We start from the raw sequence: 21,731 nt of genomic DNA, 5'->3' as shown, positions 1-21,731 counted from the left end.
CTGTGTAAAAATATTTAAGACTGTATTATATAAAAGGAAAAAGAGCTTAATGTATTTGTTGTGAATATGAAAACTGATATATTAAAGAAGTGCATGAAAACTGTAATGCTTTTGTGCGTTTATTTTCATTTAATTTGAAATTCAATGTGAAGCACTGCTTGCTTTTACAAGCTGTCACATTTAACACCGATCTTGACACTGTTTTCACCCATATACTAGCTTTTTTGGCTTACAAAGTGTTATCTGACTTTTAAGAAATATTTTCTGTAAAGCGCTTTTGGAAAGTTTATGAGGAGTTGCCTTTCTCTCACTAGTTCTTCTGCCCACTCTTTTCTTACTTGGCCCCTCCAGATGTTTTGTTTCAGTCCTTAAGAAGAGATGCTTTGTCACTTTTATGTAGGTTAGGTTACCAAACAGATGATCTCATCGCTTAAGTAACACACAGACTTAGTCTTTTTTTTATCTAAAGATGAAAAAAGGCTTCTTTTTTATTTTATTTTGGAAGCTACTGAAAACTAAATGCTTGCTGCAACATCCATGGGTAAGTAAATACAAGTCTAAATTCAATTTGAATATATTTATCATTTTCTTGTTCATTTTCCAGATTTTATGTATTATTTAGTGTCTGATATATTCATGGTGCATTTATGATGAACCTTAGCAAATCACAATATTTCATATATAAATGTTGTATCTGGATATTTTTTTGTCAAAACTTGAATATAGTGCAACACTGCTCTATTTGTAATTAAAACATGATATGAGTTCTCAACTTTTCAGGATTTGTGACTGGATCTTGGATATCTCCATCTCTTTCAGACGAACGTGGGATGTCCAGTTTCATCTGTCAGGAATAAAAAAAAAAGTCAAAATGAACACAAGGTTTCAGTATAAATTCAGATTTTTTTTTTTTTTTTTTTTTCAGACATTTAAACATTTAACAAATGATGACATAAATCATCATAAAGTCTGAAATGGAATAGGCAGAAGCAAAACTTATTGCGCCTATCCCAGTGCATTTACAATGCCGTAGTATACGGTTTTAGATTTCTGAAAAGTGATTTGTGCTGTATGTTAAAATCTTGAAGTATTACAAATAAGAGTTAGTTAGTTAATGCATGGTTTTTTTTTTTTCATGTAAACCTCAGAGCGCTCCCTGGCTAATGCACAGCGGCGTCAGAGAATGCAGCTAGAGTGGACCCTGCATGCACTGGACGCACAGTTGGCCGGGGTACAGGGTGCACAGCAAGTGTTGAGAAGATCCCTGGACCACCTCGGCAGCCAAAGTGCTGTCAACAGACCTTTGGCCCTGCCTTCAACCTCCCCTTCCTCTTCAAACCAACCCAAGCGGGCAACCTTGCAGTCCTGCTGCCCAAACCACATTGTGTGCTCGAGCTGCATTAATCTGGACATTTACTGAACAACAAACTGTATTTTGTAACACAGGAGCCCGTTTTGACTAAATATTTTAAGTAAATCTGTGGCCCATTTATATTAGTACTCAATGGAATTGGAAGGTTTGATACTAGTTTTATGGTTTGAAGCAGTTATCATCCTAAAGAGTTTCATGTTATAGAATCCTGGGAAATTTACTGACCTGACACAGTAGCAGATTCAGTGGCTCCGCCCACTTGCATGAGTTTGACCTGCTACCTGCCTGTAGAGCCTGTGAAATACACAGATAAAGCATTATCTTCCAAATGCAAGTTTTTTCATGTCACACAAAATAGCAGATGTATTTCAGAACAAAATGTTCATAAGAAAATAAAGTTTCTATTTTATTTTAAAATGTGTCATTTTTAAAAGAGTTGCATTGTGATATTGTTCCATAAATCACAATAAATTTTTCACAATAAGTTTTTTTGTAATGATTAGTAATGATTTTCATGACCTTTTCTCTGTCATACTATAAAAAACTAAATAAAAAATCATACATCTCAAAGTTGTGTTAATGGTTATTCATTTTAATTAATTAGATACTTATTTTAGTTGACTATGGTATGACTATGATTTTTTTAATTGATTAGAATAATACTTTTCACTTTGTGCGATAACATAATTTTGGAACAATGTTCCACTTGTCATGACAAATACAGAGCACTGGGAGTCTCTCTCGTCCTGATATGAAGCTCAAGTTGAGATGAACATTGATGGGTAGGACCCTCCAGCAGTGGATAATGATTTGTTTTAGTTGAAAGGATGCAGATTTAATCATAAGCACATGGATTAGCAAATTTTTTTAATGGATAGTTGTGACCATCACTAATACACATAAGAGCTCATGGAGACAGGTTCGAGTCCATGGAGACAGGTTCGAGTCTGTCAATAAATACAAAAAAGCACCATATATACACACACACAGTTATTGTGCTAGGAATTATTAATTAATTTAAGTTCTTAAAACTGACCAAGCTTGAAAACTAGTTTATTAGTATTACATTACCACAAAAAAAAATAAAATAAACGCATTGTGGTTCAGAGGCTACCTTTTTGTTTTCCCAACATTAAAGTCTGAATTCAAATGCCACATTTCCTAATGTTTCCATGTAACAAAAATAACAATCTTGACAAAAAAAATCACACATGACCCAAAAACCCAAATCCCAAACTGCTGACTTTTCCATCAAATAAAACAAAACTCTTAATAAAAACCCATCCAAAACACCTTTCAACTCAACAGACTCAGTGGTTCAGTTGATAAAGCATTGGGTTTTAATCAAGGAGACCTGAGTTCAAAACCCATTATTGCTTGTGTTAAATTGTTGCGATTATATAAAACAAACTTGCCAAAAATCCAACTCTCAGTGTGAAAGCCACAGTGGCGCAAGTGGCTAAACACACGTTCTGTGATGGTAAGAGTGTGCTGAAGTTAAGGTTCAAAGCCCACCTCATTTTGCGGTTCCCACAATTTAAATTGTTATTGATGGTTGTAATATCAAAGAAAAGGCCCAAGACACCAACAATAAGTGTGAAAGCCACAGTGGTGCAAGTGGTTAAACACACGTTAGTTGTAGACAGGGTTGTGCTGGAGGCGAGGGTTCAAACCCCAGACCTGCTGATTTTTTCCATCAAATAAAACAGAACTCTCCATAAAACCCTATCCATAAAACCATTAAGCTCAACAGACTAAGTGGTTCAGTTGATAACGCGTTGGGCTTTAATCAAGGAGACCCGAGTTCAAATCTCATTCTTGCTGGTTAAATTGTTGTCATTTATTTCAAACAAAGTGGCCAAAACACCAACTCTCAGCGTGAAAGCTACAGTGGTGCAAGTGGCTAAACACACGTTCTCGGCTGATAGGTTGCACTGGAAACGTGAGTTCAATCCCCACCTCAGCATGATTTATTGTAAAATCACAGGCCTCATCCAGGTGAAAAGTGAAATATAAGTTCCAGCACATGTCTCAGCAAGAGATCTGTGGCTCACAGGTAAGAGCGCTGCCTCACGGTTTCAGAGGTTGCTGGTTTGATCCCAGCCAGAGCTCCGCGATACGAGTGAAGGGGCGGGGATGTTTCGGGTCCCCCCCCGAACCCCATCACAATGTCCAGCAGCGGTTATGCTTCTTTATACAATGAAAAAAATTTTTTAGCTGACTAAAAATTTTGGCCCGCCGTCCCTTCCCCACCTATTTAGGTTCCCATCATTTGCTTTGTAAGGGGGTGACCCTCCAAAAAGAAAATGATGATAACCTACATGTTTAGTGCCAAACAACAACATTCACACGTTACAAGTCTTACCTGTCCATCAGCAGAAGTCCATCATTACAGTGAATGTCTGTCCACACGTCCCAGAGCTCTGCTTCTGATGACTGGACGCTCCAAACACATCCTGTATTCTGTAGAGGAAACATACACACAAACATTACTACATACTGAATAACTAAAACATCAAAATCTAAAAGTTAGTCTATATAATAGTTAGGCTAAATGTAATTGACTACATAAATTGACGTCCTAAAGCTGTACAGTGTAAAATATATAATACATAGTATGAATGCTGAATCAATAATAATATTTTGGTTCAATCTACTGTCCTTATAATTAAGCTGCTGTCTTACAGGCCACAGAATTACAGGAACATAAGAAATAGAAACAAACACCCTCCTTCAGTTGTGAGTGCTGACCAAAAAAATTTGTTTTTTGTTTAATGTTTTTTGTTTAAAAAAAAAAAACACTGTTATGTTCAGAGGTATGAAGGAATGGAACAAACTGCCAAAGCATATCATACTTACTAACAATGTCAATAAATTTTAATTATATGTAAAACAGCATCTATCAAAATAATACATCTGACTGTTTATATTTATTTATATATGTGTGTGAATATGTGTGTACATGCACATGTGTAGGTATATTTATGGGCGTATGTGTATGAATGTGTTTTTATATGTGTGTATATTTCATGCCCGTATGAGGGTACATATGTACGTTGATATGTGTATATACATGTGTATATGTATGTGTATATGTGTATGTGTATGTGTATTTACCTTTTCCATTTATTTGTTGTATTTTTAATGACTTTTGTTTATGTACATATTTTTCAGGACCCCAGGAAGAATAGCTGCAGCATGGCTATAGATAATGGGGATCCTTTCAATAAAAACTAAAAACTAATGCACTTAAGGTCATGATTAGGTTTAATTCACCATAACCAATTAATAAAGAAAAATAAGATCACAAATCTAAGTGTCAACGGGTCATAGGTAGCCTAGTTATTTCATAGATTATAGGTAATAGATTTTTACTTAAGGTAAGACTGCAACAACAGAAAAAAACATGATTCTTACTTCATAATATGAATATCAGAGGGCGATTCATTCAAAGATTATTTTATAATTTTAATAATTAATTATATTTATATAGCGCTTTTCTAGGTAGGCCTACTCAAAGCGCTTTTACATGAAAGGGGGGAATCTCCTCAGCCACCACCAGATTAGAAAGGCATTGCAAAACAACTGATTCATTCGTTATTCTAAAAGTCTGACAGTGAGTTCAACAAGAGAGCAGAATGTAAACAGTCTGTGATAAACCTTCATAGAGGATGACCTTCATTATAGCCTTCATAACTGTCACATAACAAGACTTAACGTTAAAGACCACAACAAAATGAACGTTTAGTGTGTTTTAGTTCATGTTCGTTCATTTTATAGTCACAATAAATGCAACATTCAATCATCACAATATGAATCTCAATAAACTGACATGAGCCCTGCTATGAAATATCAGAAGAAAGCAACAACACATAACTACTTAAAAACTTAAATAATGACTTAAGAGCACAGAATAATGACTTAAAGTCTTAATAAGATGATGCAAGAGAAAAGCACTTTATCTGTAGAGTTTACTTACATGACAGGTGAGTCGCTCGCGTGACATCTTTGCTTCCTGAACTTTATCGCAGCGTGTGTCGGATTTGTTTGTTTATGGGCTGAAATATGTGTCGTTGAGTGACATTAAAATACTGTCATCTGCAGTTTATATAGTTTAAACGGTGTGCACGTGTTGTGGCCACAGTTAACAAGCGTCATGTTGTCAAGCATCAGAAGCTGTCAGACTGAACCTGAAACTCGTTGACGCCGCCTAGAGGAGCGGATGGAAAACTGCACTTCAGTTTGAAACGACATGATCGAGGTGGCGGCCAGTTGTAGGTGAGGCTGAAATATCCATTTCATATATTTTCCGAAAAATCTATGATTTTGTCACGGTCTCAACCAGCAGAGGAACATGGATCTACCAGTTTTAGAAAATGAACCAGATCAGCTCTCAACTGATGTAATGGTGTAAAACAGATGAAATGTGTTGAACTCAAACATGTGTTGAAAGTGTACGTTAAACACATGAAATGCGGTTCGATTTTCTTCTTTTTGTAAGTTTTATTTATATGTTTAAAGTAGCTGTTTGTCTGTCTATAGTTATTTATAATGATATGCATCATGTTTGTTCACAGTTAAAGTACAATGCCCTCGTGTTGTTGTGTCAGTTCAAGTAAGTTAGCTTTAAACAGTTTTTAAAATAAAGCATGATTGTATTTGAAACATAGGACAGATCAAGACAAATCATCATTACTATTATTTTTTTTATAAATGACTGTCTGAATCTATAAACCAATGCAATGGCTGATATTACGACTAAAATGTTGTGTCTAATAGTGGCTATTTACTGATTAAACAGGCACAGGCTGAGATCAGATCAGAATAGTGTGTCAGCTGCTCCCCCTTGTGGACAATAAGTGTGTCAGCAATAATATATGAAAACAGCAGAAGTAGGAGGACATGGGTTTTAAACACCTGCACATGGTAAAAGCTCTGTCGCTTTCACGTCTTGTGGTAGAGAATTAATTTCATTGGGAATGTACCTAAATTGCCCCCCTAAGGGTAGAAATCCACGGACATATATACATTTACTCAGATAAGATATAGTAATACATCAGTAAGTTCAGAAGTTGATATTCAGTCCAACAGCATTGGGACTTTTGTGTCTGAGTTCCAGACAGACTGTCAGATTATTGCTGGAGATTTTACTGATCGAGACGCCAGTAGTTGGCGATAAAGTGACAGTCATTCAGTAACGAAACAAGTGAGTGACTCAAGAATCATTCATTCAACTGATTTGTTCAAAACATGATTCATTTAGCCAGCCAGAGATGATTTTAGACAGCATTTAAACACAGTTAAACAAGCTGAAATTTGAATTTCTATGAAGTATAATATCGGTCAATGCAAATTATTGCAGAAATGTTTGGCCATGGAGACAAGTAATATGCAAACAGGTCATGGATGATAAATTATTTGTCCTAAAATTTGTTTTACTGACTAAATACAGCATTAATGGGATCATGCACTTTCAAATCAATGCAACATCTGGTAAATAACCTCTTGATTTCTTTTTCTTATTAGATGACTTCTGTTGGAATGGATCTACAGTGATGACTGTTTATAGAGCTCAACTCCAGTCCTGGGAACCACAGTCACCTAAACTGAGGTTTATTTGCCTAAACAGCATGTGGAAAAACAAGACGTTCTTACCGCTCACAGTTTAGACTGTGTCGGGTGATTGTCCATGACCTCTTCTAACCCGGAGCGTAGGAGAATGTCTTTTTCTGTCTGTTCGAGAACATAAAAAAGGTAGTGAGAGGGAAAGTGGGTAAATAATTAAGTTGACGACACCTGCTGGTCAGGTAAATATAATAAGAATGCAATGCAAACATGTATTGACACCTTTTACAAACCGATTGCAGATGTTTCCATTGTTATTAAATAGATGTACAAATCATTAAATCCCATTAAATATGAAGTGTGAAGTGTTGTATTAATTTGTAAGACTTGTTTTGTGTGTTTTTAGGAGGGCTTGGCTAATCAGGCCAGTAAAATACAATTAACTTTCACTCTCCATTTTTCTACACACGTTTGTCACTAAAACTGAACCTAAACTATAAAAGTGAGCTGAGATCAGTTAAAACTCTATATTAGCTGGTAGTTCATGAGTTTACCAGGTTAACGCCACCTAGTGGTGAAACAAATGTTTCTAAACAGTATGAAGTGGCGAAGCATTGTTTTGCAGCAATCAAATGCCAGTTTGACATGTGCTCCGAACCATTGATTCAAACAAACGATTGGTAAAAGTTTCAAAGCTGCATGAAGCAGTGTTACATATAAGAGCTGTAGACTCACCGGTGTTAGAGTCCCGACATGTCTTGATCACACTCCCTTACTATCCCATCTCTGCTCTGCTGTCCTAAGAATAAAAAACATTAAAAAGTTGCTCAAATACAGTCGAAACAATGAAATTATTTCATGCAAACAAACACAAATAATGCTAGAAATGATTAGGTGAATCATATTTATAAACCTGCAAAAATTGGAAAACAAAGATGCAATAAAATTTAAACGTCTAAGAAATGTCTAGACAAAAATTGTTTACCTTTCTTAACAATACAAATTCACACATGACCCAAAAACAAACCATCAGAACTTCTGTGGTGCAGAGGATAATCAATTGCCTTCAAACATGAGAGTCTGGGTTCAAATCCCAAACTGCTGACTTTTCCATCAAATAAAACAAAACTGTCAATAAAAATCCATCCATAACACCTTTCATCTCAACAGGTTCAGTTGATAAAGTGTTGGGTTTTAATCAAGGAGACCTGAGTTCAAAACCCATTCTTGCTTGTGTTAAATAGTTGTGATTATATCTAACAAAGTTGCCAAAACACCAACTCTCAGTGTGAAAGCCACAGTGGCGCAAGTGGCTAAACACACGTTCTGTGATGGTAAGAGTGCGCTAAAGTTAAAGTTCAAATCTCACCTCAGTTCCCACAATTTAAGTTAAATTGTTATTGATAGTTATATCAAAGAAAAGGCCCTAGACATCACTAATAAGTGTGAAAACCACAGTGGTGCAAGTGGCTAAGCACATGTTCTCGGCTGATAGGTTACACTGGAGGTGTGAGTTCAATCCCCACCTCAGCATGATTTATTGTAAAATCACAGGCCTCATCCAGGTGAAAAGTGAAATATAAGTTCCAGCACATGTCTCAGCAAGAGATCTGTGGCTCACAGGTAAGAGCGCTGCCTCACGGTTTCAGAGGGTGCTGGTTCAAACACAGCCAATCACACAACTGCTGCATTTTCCATTAAATAAAACAAAACTCTCAATAAAAATTCATCCAGAGCATCCTTTAACTAAACAGACTCAGTGGTTCAGTTGATAAAGTGTTGGGCTTTAAACAAAAAGATCCGAGTTCAAATCCCATTCTTGCTTGCGTTAAATTGTTGTGATTATATCAAACAAAATGGCCAAAACACCAACTCTTCATGTGAAAGCCACAGTGGTGCAAGTGGCTAAACACACGATCTCGGCTGATAGGTTGCGCTAGAGACGTGAGTTCAAACCCCACCTCAGCATGATTTATTGTAAAATCACAGGCCTCATCCAGGTGAAAAGTGAAATATAAGTTCCAGCACATGTCTCAGCAAGAGATCTGTGGCTCATAGGTAAGAGCGCTACCTCACGGTTTCAGAGGTTGCTGGTTCGATCCCAGCCAGATCTCCGCGATACGAGTGAATGGTGTATGTGTGAAGGGGCGGGGATGTTTCGGGTCCCCCCCCGAACCCCGTCACAATGTCCAGCAGCGGTTATGCTTCTTTATACAATGAAAAATTTTTTAGCTGACTAAAAATTTTGGCCCGCCGTCCCTTCCCCACCTATTTAGGTTCCCATCATTTGCTTTGTAAAGGGGTGACCCTCCAAAAAGAAAATGATGATAACCTACATGTTTAGCGCCAAACAACAACATTCACACGTTAGAAGTCTTACCTGTCCATCAGCAGAAGTCCATCATTACAGTGAATGTCTGTCCACACGTCCCAGAGCTCTGCTTCTGATGACTGGACGCTCCAAACACATCCTGTATTCTGTAGAGGAAACATACACACAAACATTACTACATACTGAATAACTAAAACATCAAAATCTAAAAGTTAGTCTATATAATAGTTAGGCTAAATGTAACTGACTACATAAATTGACGTCCTAAAGCTGTACAGTGTAAAATATATAATACATAGTATGAATGCTGAATCAATAATAATATTTTGGTTCAATCTACTGTCCTTATAATTAAGCTGCTGTCTTACAGGCCACAGAATTACAGGAACATAAGAAATAGAAACAAACACCCTCCTTCAGTTGTGAGTGCTGACCAAAATTTTTTGTTTTTTGTTTAATGCAATTTCTACATTATTCGGAACTTTTAAGGTCATGATTAGGTTTAATTCACCATAAACAATTAATAAAGAAAAATAAGATCACAAATCTAAGTGTCAACGGGTCATAGGTAGCCTAGTTGTTTAATAGATTATAGGTAATAGATTTTTACTTAAGGTAAGACTGCAACAACAGAAAAAAAACATGATTCTTACTTCATAATATGAATATCAGAGGGCGATTCATTCAAAGATTATAAAGGCATTGCAAAACAACTGATTCATTCGTTATTCTAAAAGTCTGACAGTGAGTTCAACAAGAGAGCAGAATGTAAACAGTCTGTGATAAACCTTCATAGAGGATGACCTTCATTTTAGCCTTCATAACTGTCACATAACAAGACTTAACGTTAAAGACCACAACAAAATGAACGTTTAGTGCGTTTTAGTTCATGTTCGTTCATTTTATAGTCACAATAAATGCAACATTCAATCATCACAATATGAATCAAAATAAAGTGGCATGAGCCCTGCTATGAAATATCAGAAGAAAGCAACAACACATAACTACTTAAAAACGTAAATAATGACTTAAGAGCACAGAATAATGACTTAAAGTCTTAATAAGATAATGCAAGAGAAAAGCACTTTATCTGTAGAGTTTACTTACATGACAGTTGAGTCTTTCGCGTGACATCTTTGCTTCCTGAACTTTATCGCAGCGTGTGTCGGATTTGTTTGTTTATGGGCTGAAATATGTGTCGTTGAGTGTCATTAAAATACTGTCATCTGCAGTTTATATAGTTTAAACGGTGTGCACGTGTTGTGGCCACTGTAACAAGCGTCATGTTGTCAAGCATCAGAAGCTGTCAGACTGAACTTGAAACTCGTTGACGCCGCCTAGAGGAGCGGATGGAAAACTGCACTTCAGTTTCGACCAAACGAGCCGTTCAGCTGATTCAAAGTTGTATCAAATTAGGTCACTATTGCCTAACCATATAGTGTGAGGGCACATGTAACCCCTCCACTATAGTGTGAGGGTCAGGCGCTCTAACAAGGAGGCTAAAGATTGCAGCCCCTAGCATCTGTTGCTACAGCGCCTATTGAGATCAGAGGAATGAGGTTTACTCGCACAGCGACTACTAGCTGGCCTTTATTTGTTATAATTTTGATGATTATGGCTTACAGCTTATGAAACCCACGAAATCAAAATCCCAGAAAATTAGAATGTTACATGAAATCATACAGTAATTACACAGTAGCCTAATACCATGGTCATTGTTTTGGTTCTTTTGGCAGTGTGGGCAGGTGCAAATCCTGCTGGAAAATGAAGGAAGCATGAAGTGCTCTGAAAATGTCCTTGTAGACGGCTGCGTTGACTCTGGATTTAATAAAGCACAGTGGACCAAAGTCCTCTTTTCTGATGAGAGCAAATTTTGCATCTCATTTGGAAACCAAGGTCCCAGAGTCTGGAGGAAGAATGGAGAGGCACACAATCCAAGATGCTTGAAGTCCAGTGTGAAGTTTCCACAGTCTGTGTTGGTTTGGGGAGCCATGTCATCGGCTGGTGTTGGTCCACTGTGCTGTCCACTCAACGCAGCCGTCTACCAGGACATTTTCAGAGCACGTCATGTTTCCTTCAGCAGACAAGCTTTATGGAGATGCTGACTTCATTTTCCAGCAGGATTTGCACCTGCCCACACTGCCAAAATAACCCAAACCTGGTTCAATGACCATGGTATCACTGTGTAATTACTGTGTGATTTCATGTAATATTCTAATTTTCTGGGATTTTGATTTCGTGGGTTTCATAAGCTGTAAGCCATAATCATCAAAATTATAACAAATAAAGGCTTGAAATATCTCACTTTGCATGTAATGAGTCTATATAATATATTAGTTTCACCTGTTAAGTTGAATTCTTGAAATAAATCAACTTTTTGATGATATTCTAATTTTATGACCAGCACCTGTATATTCCAAAACGTGATGCATATTTTAACACTTTCATACTCAATTAAAAGTCCCTATTTTTGTTAAATGCGAGAAAGGCAAGTGACAAAACAGGTGATCATCGGCTAGCTCTTGTGGTCAATAAGTGTATCAGCAGCATTAATAATTGAAACAACATTACCAAGGTGGCAGCATTATAAGTGAGACTGAAATGTACAATTCATATATTTTCCGACAAATCTTTAACGGTCTCTGTTCTGTAAAGGAAACATTCAGAGTACAAGGATCTACCAGTTTCAAAAAATGAACCAGATCAGCTCTCAACTGATGGGGTAAAACATATGAAATGTGTTGTTGTAAATATATAAAATCCAGGTCGATTTTCTTCTTTTTAATTTTTTTTTATGTTTTAAATAGCTATTTGTTTGTCTTTAGCTATTTAAGATGATATGCATTATGTTTGTTGTTCACAGTTTAACAATGCCCTCGCTCGTGTTGTTGTGTCAGTTCAAGCAGGTTTAAGCAGGTTTTATGATAAAGCATGATTGGGTATTTAAAACATAGGACAGATCAAACAAAGTCTACAGCCCAGGTGATCGGCAGGTCAATGGCCAGTTTGGTGGTCCTGGAGCGCCACCTCTGGTTAAACCTCAGGGAGATCAAGGATGCGGAGAGGACCGACTTCCTTGACTCCCCAGTGACTGCCACCGACCTGTAGATGGTTTCACAGACCTCTTTGCCGCAGCACAGAAGTCTCCGCTGGCCATGCACCACTTCCTCCCCAAGTGCTCGACGGCTGTTTCAAGTCACCAGAAGCCTGCCCTGTCGCCCGCTCAGTCTCAGTCCAAGCCAGAGCCTGAGCTCCGACAGCGCCCTGAGCCAACCAAGTGCTTTCTTAAACACCAAGGCCCCCACCCCTAGATAACACTGGACCCTGAGCCACAGAAGCTGTCCTGATCTGTCAGGAAAAAAAGAGGAGAGGGTTAAGTCCCGCTGAGGCCAGTCCACCCTCGATAAAGCCTCTAGTTTGCCTTCCAACCCCCCATTCAGTTCTGGGCATTGGAGGCACTGTTCACACTGCCAACTGGGCCTGTCCCATCCACACTGTACGTGGTTAAACCTCAGGGAGATCAAGGACTTGGACAGGACCGCCTTCCTCGACTCCCCAGTGACTGCCACCGGCTTGTTCGGACAAGCTGTAGATGTTCGGCAAACTACCGATGTGATAGCAGACCCACTGGCTACAAAGAGCACTTTTTCTCTTCTCAACAGCTGCCTGCCCTGATGGGACTGACTTCCAGAGGGAAGGTTGTCACAACAGATGACGCCAACTCGGGTTGGGGAGCTGAGAATCCAAATCCAAACCCAAAATGCCATGATAAACGATCAGAGAAAAAGAAAATACTCTTTATCAAAGTCATGATCGATCATCACTGTCACTTCTGTGTACCCATCCCTAATTTGGACCAGTTTCTACCCAATCTAATCTACAAAAAAAAAAAAAATCGAATTACTTGCATATTGAGTGTTTTCCAACATGATTTAACCATGTTAATATACATAGCAACACACTATAACATTTTTAACATGTGTATGTTGTTGTTGTATGCTATTAATTTTTATCTGATTCATATGTATTCATTCTGGTGTAAAAATACAACCAAATTCATTGGAAACAGGCCATGTTTGTAGATTCATTCACTGTGACTCAGATCTGGAACTATTGAAATTCCAAATTAAAGGTAAGAAACCAGATTTGCGATGAACCCAACTATGGACTATGCTTGTAGTAAAACCAACAACTAACATTTCTACACTTTTGTGAGTGCTGTAGTTTATTTCTACCTTATAATGTTTCAGAATTATCCCCAGAGCCTAATATAGCCTAATTTTGGGTGTTGTGAATGAACACCATTACTGGATACTGCTGAGAACGGATGCAGTAAATAAACATTTACATTTTTATTTTATGAAAAGGAACAGGAATTTGGGGAAGCACTACCAGCTCATTATAAAAGCCTATAATGCACTTTTATGGATAGTGTATGGCTAAATAATAAAATATGCAGTTCTTGTGACTGCAAATAAATATTACAAAATGGAGAAAAAAAATCAGGCTGAGATTTTTTTATATATATTTTTTTGGATCAGAGAAGGTTTATACTAGCAGAGACTGTTTACATAAAAAAAATAAAAAAAAAAGTTTATAGCCTGACTCTGCTACCTGTTACTCGGACACTCCCTTCCTGGATCTCAGTCAGTTTCGTTTCCTCTCTTCCACTTTACTACTGGTTAAATACAATTTCCCACCCCGTAGAGGCGTTACCGTTCGCCACTCTCATTGGTCAGATTCGTCAATCGATCAAATGACATCGCGTAAACTGACACACCCATCAAAACCAGCTTTTCGTCGCTTGCGTGATTAACGTTTCTTTGAATCATCAGAAGAAAGTGGTTTAACCTGCGAATATGGCCAGAGGGTGAGAAAATCAAATGTTTACTTTAACGGTCTTTCCGGTTTGTGCTTAATTTATATCAGCAACTCAAAGTTGTGTTGATGGTTATTAATATCACTTAGGGGTATTTAGTGTGGTTTTAAAATCATAATGACTATGCTTTTACTTAACTAAACTGTAACTTACATGTGATCGGTTTTGTTTTGGGTGAAGATGCTGTTTTTGGACGTATTTTTCACTCGCAAACAGGCATAACATCCGGTGCGAATTAAAATACACACAAATTATGTGCACAACGACCAGTTGGATTTTCTGTACAGCTTCATGTCTATAAATATTTGAGAGATCACATTTTTCGACATTATTACCGTGTTGAGTGTGGTGTCTTTGTACAATCGAGCTTTGTTTGAAGTGGAGGCAATGCCATGCATTTACAAACAGCCTCTATTTAACGTTTTCCAGATGCGAGGAACTGCGTTCACACAGTTCGGTTATTAATGAGAGTGACAACGCCACCTTTTATTACATGATTTGCTTGCTATCTGTTATAAAATAACCCCCCAAAATAGCCACAATCCCAATTACCATCGTTACTACAGTGATTATTATAATTGCTTTCTTAACTAGGCAATACAGTCATCTTCATTACTTTTTCGGTGAATCTGCGTTGTGTGAACGGGAACTGCACTTGTCAACTAAGTTGGCAGTAAGGCTAAGTTGTCGCGTCGGCGTCACACATAGTGTCGTCGTGTGTGTTTTGTTTTGTTTTCATGTCTGAAAAAAAGGGTGGTTTTATGTCTGAAAAAAAAGGTGTTTTCATGTCTGAAAAAGGTGCTTTTTTTGTCTGGGTGACTCACATTGATATGAGCTGTGTGTCATCTGAACGTTTTAGATCCAGTCACTGTCTTCCCCTTGAGATTTGTTCCTCGTGCGTGACCCTAATGCTGCACTGAACACTTTTTTTTATCTTTTTTTTATCTTTTTTTTTTTTTTATGAATAAAAAGGCATGAATGAACTCGCTTCTCTATTGTACTCGTGCCAAATTGATTGTTATTAGAATTTCAGGTGACAACTGTCGAGAGAAACCGTGCTTGACGTCTGACATTTCTTTCGAATATAACACGAATACACACACCTCTACTGTGAATTGTTTTCTTTCTATTTCTGAATTAAAAGTTATTTAGATATTTATTTTGTAGGATTTAAAGGAAAAGGTCTAGGTGGAGTAAATGTCTAAAAAAAAGAGAGAGAGAGAAAAAAAGATTAATGCTGGCACTTCATTCGGCATATTTTTATTACTATTAATAATGTTGAGAAAATCACTGCTTAAAAATACATTTTAAAGAGTGTTGAACCTTTTTCTGTTGAATTGTGTTTGTTTATTATTAATATTATTATTATTTTCATTTTAAATGTATGAAACCAACTCCAATACAAAGATTACATTTCTAATAATGTGATGTGTTGTAACAGACTTTTTAAAGATTTCTCCTTGTTATCATCTTGGATAACCTTTGGACATTTGTCATTGACTCATGTTGGTAGGTAGAGATAGAAGAACTAAAATAACCCCCCAAATAGCCATAATCCCAATAACCATCGTTACTACAGTGATTATTATAATTGCTTTCTTAACTAGGCAATACAGCCAGACTTGACTCATTCTAGACTTTCAATGTCATACTTTTTTTTTACCGCAGTCAAGGCACCAATCAGGAGCTCTCAGATGTGCTGAACGAACTGTGGAAGCTGGATGTGAACCGCATGAAACCTGGAATAGACTATAAAATCAACCTACAAGTAGGTGGTTGGGGGAGGAGGCAGGTTTATGAGAGTTATATATATATCTGCATTTAAGTAAAGACATAAGGAATGTTAGATTCCATGTACATGATAGCTGGTGACTTTAAAACACTATGACTTCTTTTGCATGACTTAAGGAGAATCAATCAGTCATTTATAGTGGATTTGTTTTCACACAGGGGAAGGCTGGATTTGTATCTGAGGGCAGTAACAGTGCCAGGGACAGCGCTAGAGCTCCTCTCTTCTCTTATGTCAATGAAAACAAGCTCAAAAGCATTGATACCTATGCCTGTAAGAAACCATGGGCCGTTTCTATTCTAATTTGTTTCTAATTGCATCCTTATACATAAATCTAATAAATACACTGGTTTTCATTAAATTCACAGATATAATGCAATGCATGGCAGTTTAGACAGTTGTTTAATCTACTTTGTGTCTTCTCAGACTTCATAAATCTGCTGGACAATTATGAGATGTCTACAGGAGTGGCTGAGCTGGTGACAAAAGAGGAGCTTAAGGAGAACAATCTTTTCCTGGATGCCATTCTGAAGACAGAGATAATGAAGGTACCATTACTCAATGGTCTTGTTTTGCCTTGCTATTTAGTAACATCATGTTTGAACATGTTGAAATTTAGCAGTGTAGTATGTGTACTATTGACTGTTATCTGATTGAAAGGGATCGTTCCTGACCAGAGTGAAAGTAATTTAATTTATATTAAAATAATTAAATATGTATTGGTTTGTTGTGCACTGCCTAGCCTTGCAAAAACTATTGATAAAAAACAGAAGCTAATAATGGTTTAATGTAGTGGATGGAAAGTGAAGAGTAAATATGAGCATGTGAGACAACTGTGCAAATGTAGTACAGAGATGTTGGTTCAAGGAGGAGACTATTATACAAAATGCAAAGACATCATCGTGCAAATACATGCAACCATTAACATGCAAACATTACCCTACAAGTGAAAGAAAATATTATAATATAGTCCAGTTCTGATTCTGGTTTTGTCTTTGCAGTGTGCCCACAGGTATTTAGTACGCAAAGGTCGAGCCCAGTCGGATCCGGCTCAGTTTAAGAGGCAACTCTATGATATTTGGTTCAAGCTCTATCGCAGAGACAAAAGTGGAGGGTGAGTTAAAAACCTAGCAAGCGTACATATGTGTGTTTCTGACATATGACCTGAATTGGGTTTGTTAGATGAGAAACTGACATACTAATGACTTTTGGCATGAAAAAATCACTTACCATCATATTGCTTGAGGCTTATGTGCTAATAACTTGTGTAATTTGTAAGCCCAGCATTTATACATGGAGAAGTTTATATGTATCTGCCCATCTTCATCTCCCTCTCATCTCTCATGCAGTGAAGATTCCTGTGGATTTGAGCATGTGTTTGTTGGTGAAACCAAGCATGGTAAAGAGATCATGGGCCTCCATAACTGGGTCCAGTTTTACCATCAGGAGAAACACAATCATGTGGACTACAAAGGATACAAGGCCAGAAATAACAAGGACACGGTATTTCATCATTTAATAATGATTTGACAAGGAGACTCTTGTATAATCATGTTATTATAACTTTGTGTGCATTTTTTTCAACATTTAAATTTGCACTGTGGTTCAATCTCTCAGCCAGATGAGGACGATCACGTCTTAAACCTGCAGTTCAGCTGGAATGGTCTAGTCAAGCCCGTGGGCAGCTGTTTCATAGGCGTCAGCCCAGAGTTTGAGGTGGCTCTGTTTACCATCGTCTTCCTTCTGTCTGATGAGCGTGTGGCCAACGTTAAGGTTAAAGTGGATGAGTACCTGCTGGAGATTGTGGTGTACAGATTTGGGAACTCCATTGGGACCTCATACCCCAAAATGATCAGCAGCAACAACCGGGATTTCTAGGTCTCACTGAAAGATCATACAGTATCTGGTATGGAAAAAAGCGTTACTAGGGAAGGCTAACAAAAACGGCTAACTAGGAAAAAGGGGGCTTTATAACCCAAATTTCAGTTTGTGATCCATAAATGCTTAATCTTGAACTGTTTATGTCATAGGTATTTTTTTTGTACCACTATTTAACTTGTCATAATTTCACTCAGTGTCTTATAATTGGGTTAACCATAAATTGCTTAAAAATGTGTGTTTAACCTATAAACAGCTGAGCTATAATCATAGACCAAATCTAACTGCTACAAGTCTCTTTTTTTTTTTTTTTTAATTGAGCAAGAAAGTTGCGTATTAGAAATCAAACTCTTATGTATATTTTATTAATCTTAAACTGTCAATGGGATGATCTTTGAATGGCGTGTAAGCTCAACTTTGCACTAGACAGAGCGGAACGTGGAAAATGAACACGAGCCTTTATAGAAGAATAATGTCGTTTACACTTTTGTTTCGTGTCTGACCTTGGAACTGCATAGCATAAAAATTATTCTGCTAAAAACATTATTGAGCTTTTTTTGTAGAAATAGATACTTTGAAGTATGTGCCAAAACCTTTACTGCTGGTACAGTCATATATAAGTGCCTTTTGGTTGTTAAAATAAAGACATTTTCCATATATATATATATATATAACATCTTGATGTATTTGTTTATTAATATGTTGTATTCCAGCACTTAATACAAAATTAAAAATTATTTCTTATTTGTAATTTCTGCAAGAGCTTTTGGATATTGAGCGATCTTAGTGATGCCAATGAGATGATACATATTTTCCAAAGTGAAATTACTGCTTTAATTTGAGAAATTTGTTAACACGGGTTAATGAGCAAAAGTTCAGAAATGCAAAACAAAATCATACATTCAAATATAAGATTGCATTTCTACTGATGTGTGAAATCTTGTGAAACAAAAAAATTTGTATTAAACTTTTAAAAGGTTCACAGCATAAGATCAAGACTTCAGATTACATGAAACATGATTACATGAACCAAAACATTAAACCCATTACATGTATGATACAATACTAAATAAACAATTATTAATCAACAGAAATAAAAATATAAATGATGTTCTGTAAAGTTCAATATGAGACTTGAAACTGATTTCTCTGTTCTGTGTGTCATTGCATTTGTCAATCAGATTAATTTATTTCCAGGACTTCCTGGTGGTCTTGGTCACCTTAGCTCCCCTTTGATGGTCACTAACGCGGTTACGCAGAACGTTGATGTCGTACTTCTGTCTCTTCAGCTTCTCTACCAGGTCAAACTTCTCAGCGTGGAGTTGACTGAGCCACTTCCAAAGGTCAAGGACTTTCTCTCCCAGCTTTTCCTGGTTGAGGTGATCAATGTTGAGGGGTTTGCGACGCTCCAGCAGACATTTGGTCTTCTTCTCACGCTCCGTCATCTTCTTTCCCTTCTTCTGATCTACCTTCTGCAGGTAGCCACCGTAGCCCTTGTTGGAAAGTATCTTCTTTTTCCTGGCTTCGTCCTCAGCTCGCAATTTGGCGGCCTCTTCCTCGCGCCGCGCCCTTTCCTCTGCAATGCGTGCCTGTTTCTCGCGATCGCGCTCGGATCTGACGCGCTGCTGTTCGGCACGATCGGCCCGGCGCCGCTCAATACGGCTCTTCAAAGCTATGAGGTCGTCCTCCTCCTTCTGCCTGGTGGAGAAGTGCAGCTCAATGAGACTCTGCAATTCATTGAAGTCCTTCTCCGTGCGCTTCCGGTGGAGGTCATCAAAGTCCAGCTTCTCTCCATCAGGCAGCTTTGGTGCCATAATGTTGGGAATATACATTTTGGGCTTGGGTTTGAAATCCTCTTCTGCCTCTTGTTCATCTTCTTCCTCTTGTTCTTTCTCATCGGTTTCTTCTTCCTCCTCATTCTCTTCTTCAGCCTCCTCTTCCTCTTCCTTTACCTCCTCCTGTTCCTCGTCAAACTCCTCCACAAACTCCATGGTGTCGCACATGGTGCTTCTTTTGGGTGTTTTGGGAAGAGGGGGTCACTGAGGAAGAATGTACGGCTGGTGGTAAAGATCCTAAAGGGACTGAGATGTTCTCCATGGATGCGTTGTGGTTTTATAGGGTCCTCCCTCCCCATGTGACGTTTGCTAAATGGCTCTTGGATAAGCTTTTTGAACAGATGCACGTAGGATCTATTTTCTACTTTACAGGATCTTGTCTTGTCCAATACCCAGACCCTGACCTCTAACCTCTGACTCTCCCACCCTAAAACCTTTGTCCTATGGTGTAAAGAGGAGCCTATTTCAGACTTAAAACAGATGCACACGCACACTTGTGCATTGGAAGGGATCTTGTTTCACACCATGTTTGAATAGATTAACTGGGCACCAATATTTAGGCATTAATTCTAATTGTCTAACATCAGTTGTTTCGTTTCATCTGTTGCTTTGAGTATAAAAAATGATTTAGTCACTTTTAGGAATTCATGGAACTCTCATTAATTCAATTTCTGTTTGAAAATTATGAAATAAAACGGGGAATTTTGCACCCCACCCCTGAGACAATGTGAACTGGATAATGGTAGACAGAGAGATAACAGACAAAGGCAGACAAGTGTTCAGTGGCTTCTGTACAGCTATTTGTGTATAAACATTTCAGCTGGCTCTCTCTGCATGACGTTGGAAACCTATGGAACCACCACCAGGCCTTTGGGAAAATAAACACTGTCATAACAGTTTTCTATTTGATGTGTAATGTAGGGAAAATCTTTTAAAAAAGTATATATTAAATTGAGTGACAAAAGTGATTGTTAGTTTTTTTTATTATAGCTGTTCTTTTGAAATTATCAAAGAATCCTGTTTCAAAAGATGTTTCATGGTTTCCACAAAAATATTAAGTACAACTGTTTTCAAATGTAATTAAGCAACAAATGAGCATAGAACGATGACACTGAAGACTGGAAACTGAAGACAGAAAATTCAGCTTTGCCATAGCAGGAATAAATAACATTTAAAAAAACATTAAAATAGAAAAATAGTTCTTTTAAATTGCAATAATATTTCACAATATTACTGTGTGTTTCCAATGTGCTTCCTTTTGGATCTATGGGTGCAATATCATTCTAAAATACATAAAAAACATCACTATGAAAATGTTGATTTTGTGCTAAGAGCATAGCAAATATATTTCAGTTTCCCACTAAAAGCATTGCGATTGTTCTGAGCAATTTCTAATGAGCTCTGGAAAGAGTCTGTCTCTAGTGTGTACAGAGAAAAAGAATCTCTACTTAGATGGTTTGTTTTAGGATCACAAAGGAATTTATGGTTCTCCATTGGTCTAATTATCCCATACCACCTCTTAATGTTGGTTTTACTGTTACAGCATTGTGCACTTATAAAAAGTGCACTTATATAAAGTAGCCTAATTGTGCCACTCTTATGTCCTTTTCTAATTTCCTCAATAATAGACAGGATGAGTGATACCTCGAGAATGAAGGGCAACTATCTCCATCTTCCTCCCTTGTTTGAATATAAATAGTCTTCATGAGCTCACTGTACCCTTGGATTGAGGAGTGATTCTGTCAACCTTCAGTCTGCCAGTAGCCTATGTTATTTGTGAAATTGTGAGTGACAGGTGGAGGTCTTATTTAAATCAGATTCCTCATTGGTCAGACACAGCAGGGACAGCTGCATAGGGGCCCATGTGTTTGCGACGATTGACAATATCCCCAAATAGCCGATTCGCAGTTACAATAGCAGTATATATATATATACTCTTCAGTACATCATTTAAAATATATATATATATAGCCTATGTATATTAAAATTGTACATGCATTAAAAACAATTCCTCGCTATTTCTGTACACCAGTTATCGCTATAGACATCAAGTTCGATGTGCTTGTGACTACTTAGTACTT

General features: G+C 37.5%; 2 protein-coding genes and 1 long non-coding RNA gene across 5 annotated transcripts; 1 reads left to right on the top strand and 2 right to left on the bottom strand.

Moving 5' to 3' along the window:
• Nucleotides 1-104: 104 nt before the first annotated feature.
• LOC311288835 lies at nt 105-10,582 on the bottom strand. 2 transcript variants are annotated; one of them, XR_014627023.1, is made up of 7 exons: nt 10,377-10,582; nt 9,318-9,415; nt 7,673-7,736; nt 7,028-7,105; nt 3,738-3,835; nt 1,598-1,666; nt 105-844 (listed from the first exon to the last, which is right to left on the bottom strand). It is a non-coding gene; the product is annotated as an uncharacterized lncRNA (long non-coding RNA). The 2 variants fall into 2 exon arrangements; XR_014627024.1 differs by lacking the exons at nt 7,028-7,105; nt 7,673-7,736; nt 9,318-9,415; nt 10,377-10,582 and adding an exon at nt 5,352-5,564.
• A 3,429-nt stretch (nt 10,583-14,011) lies between these two features.
• On the top strand, nt 14,012-18,795 carry LOC311289671 (uridylate-specific endoribonuclease C). Of its 2 annotated transcripts, none has more exons than XM_084407883.1 (7): nt 14,012-14,139; nt 15,817-15,916; nt 16,099-16,210; nt 16,364-16,485; nt 16,939-17,051; nt 17,287-17,440; nt 17,555-18,795. In XM_084407883.1, the coding sequence occupies exons 1-7, from the start codon at nt 14,129-14,131 to the stop codon at nt 17,813-17,815; spliced, it is 873 nt and encodes a 290-aa protein (XP_084264009.1). In that variant the 5' UTR covers nt 14,012-14,128; the 3' UTR covers nt 17,816-18,795. The 2 variants fall into 2 exon arrangements, with proteins under 2 accessions (XP_084264009.1, XP_084264008.1); XM_084407882.1 differs by having other exon boundaries at nt 14,025-14,139; nt 15,814-15,916.
• Nucleotides 18,796-18,867: 72 nt separating this feature from the next.
• On the bottom strand, nt 18,868-20,604 carry tnnt2c (troponin T2c, cardiac). The gene has a single exon (XM_084407884.1). It carries the CDS (start codon nt 19,816-19,818, stop codon nt 19,003-19,005), a length of 816 nt encoding a protein of 271 aa, XP_084264010.1. The 5' UTR covers nt 19,819-20,604; the 3' UTR covers nt 18,868-19,002.
• Nucleotides 20,605-21,731: the final 1,127 nt, after the last annotated feature.

The sequence above is a fragment of the Rutilus rutilus genome, assembly GCF_951802725.1.
Source record: "Rutilus rutilus genome assembly, chromosome: 4".
Classification (NCBI taxonomy): domain Eukaryota; kingdom Metazoa; phylum Chordata; class Actinopteri; order Cypriniformes; family Leuciscidae; genus Rutilus; species Rutilus rutilus.
This window is presented reverse-complemented; position numbering and strand designations above follow the sequence as displayed.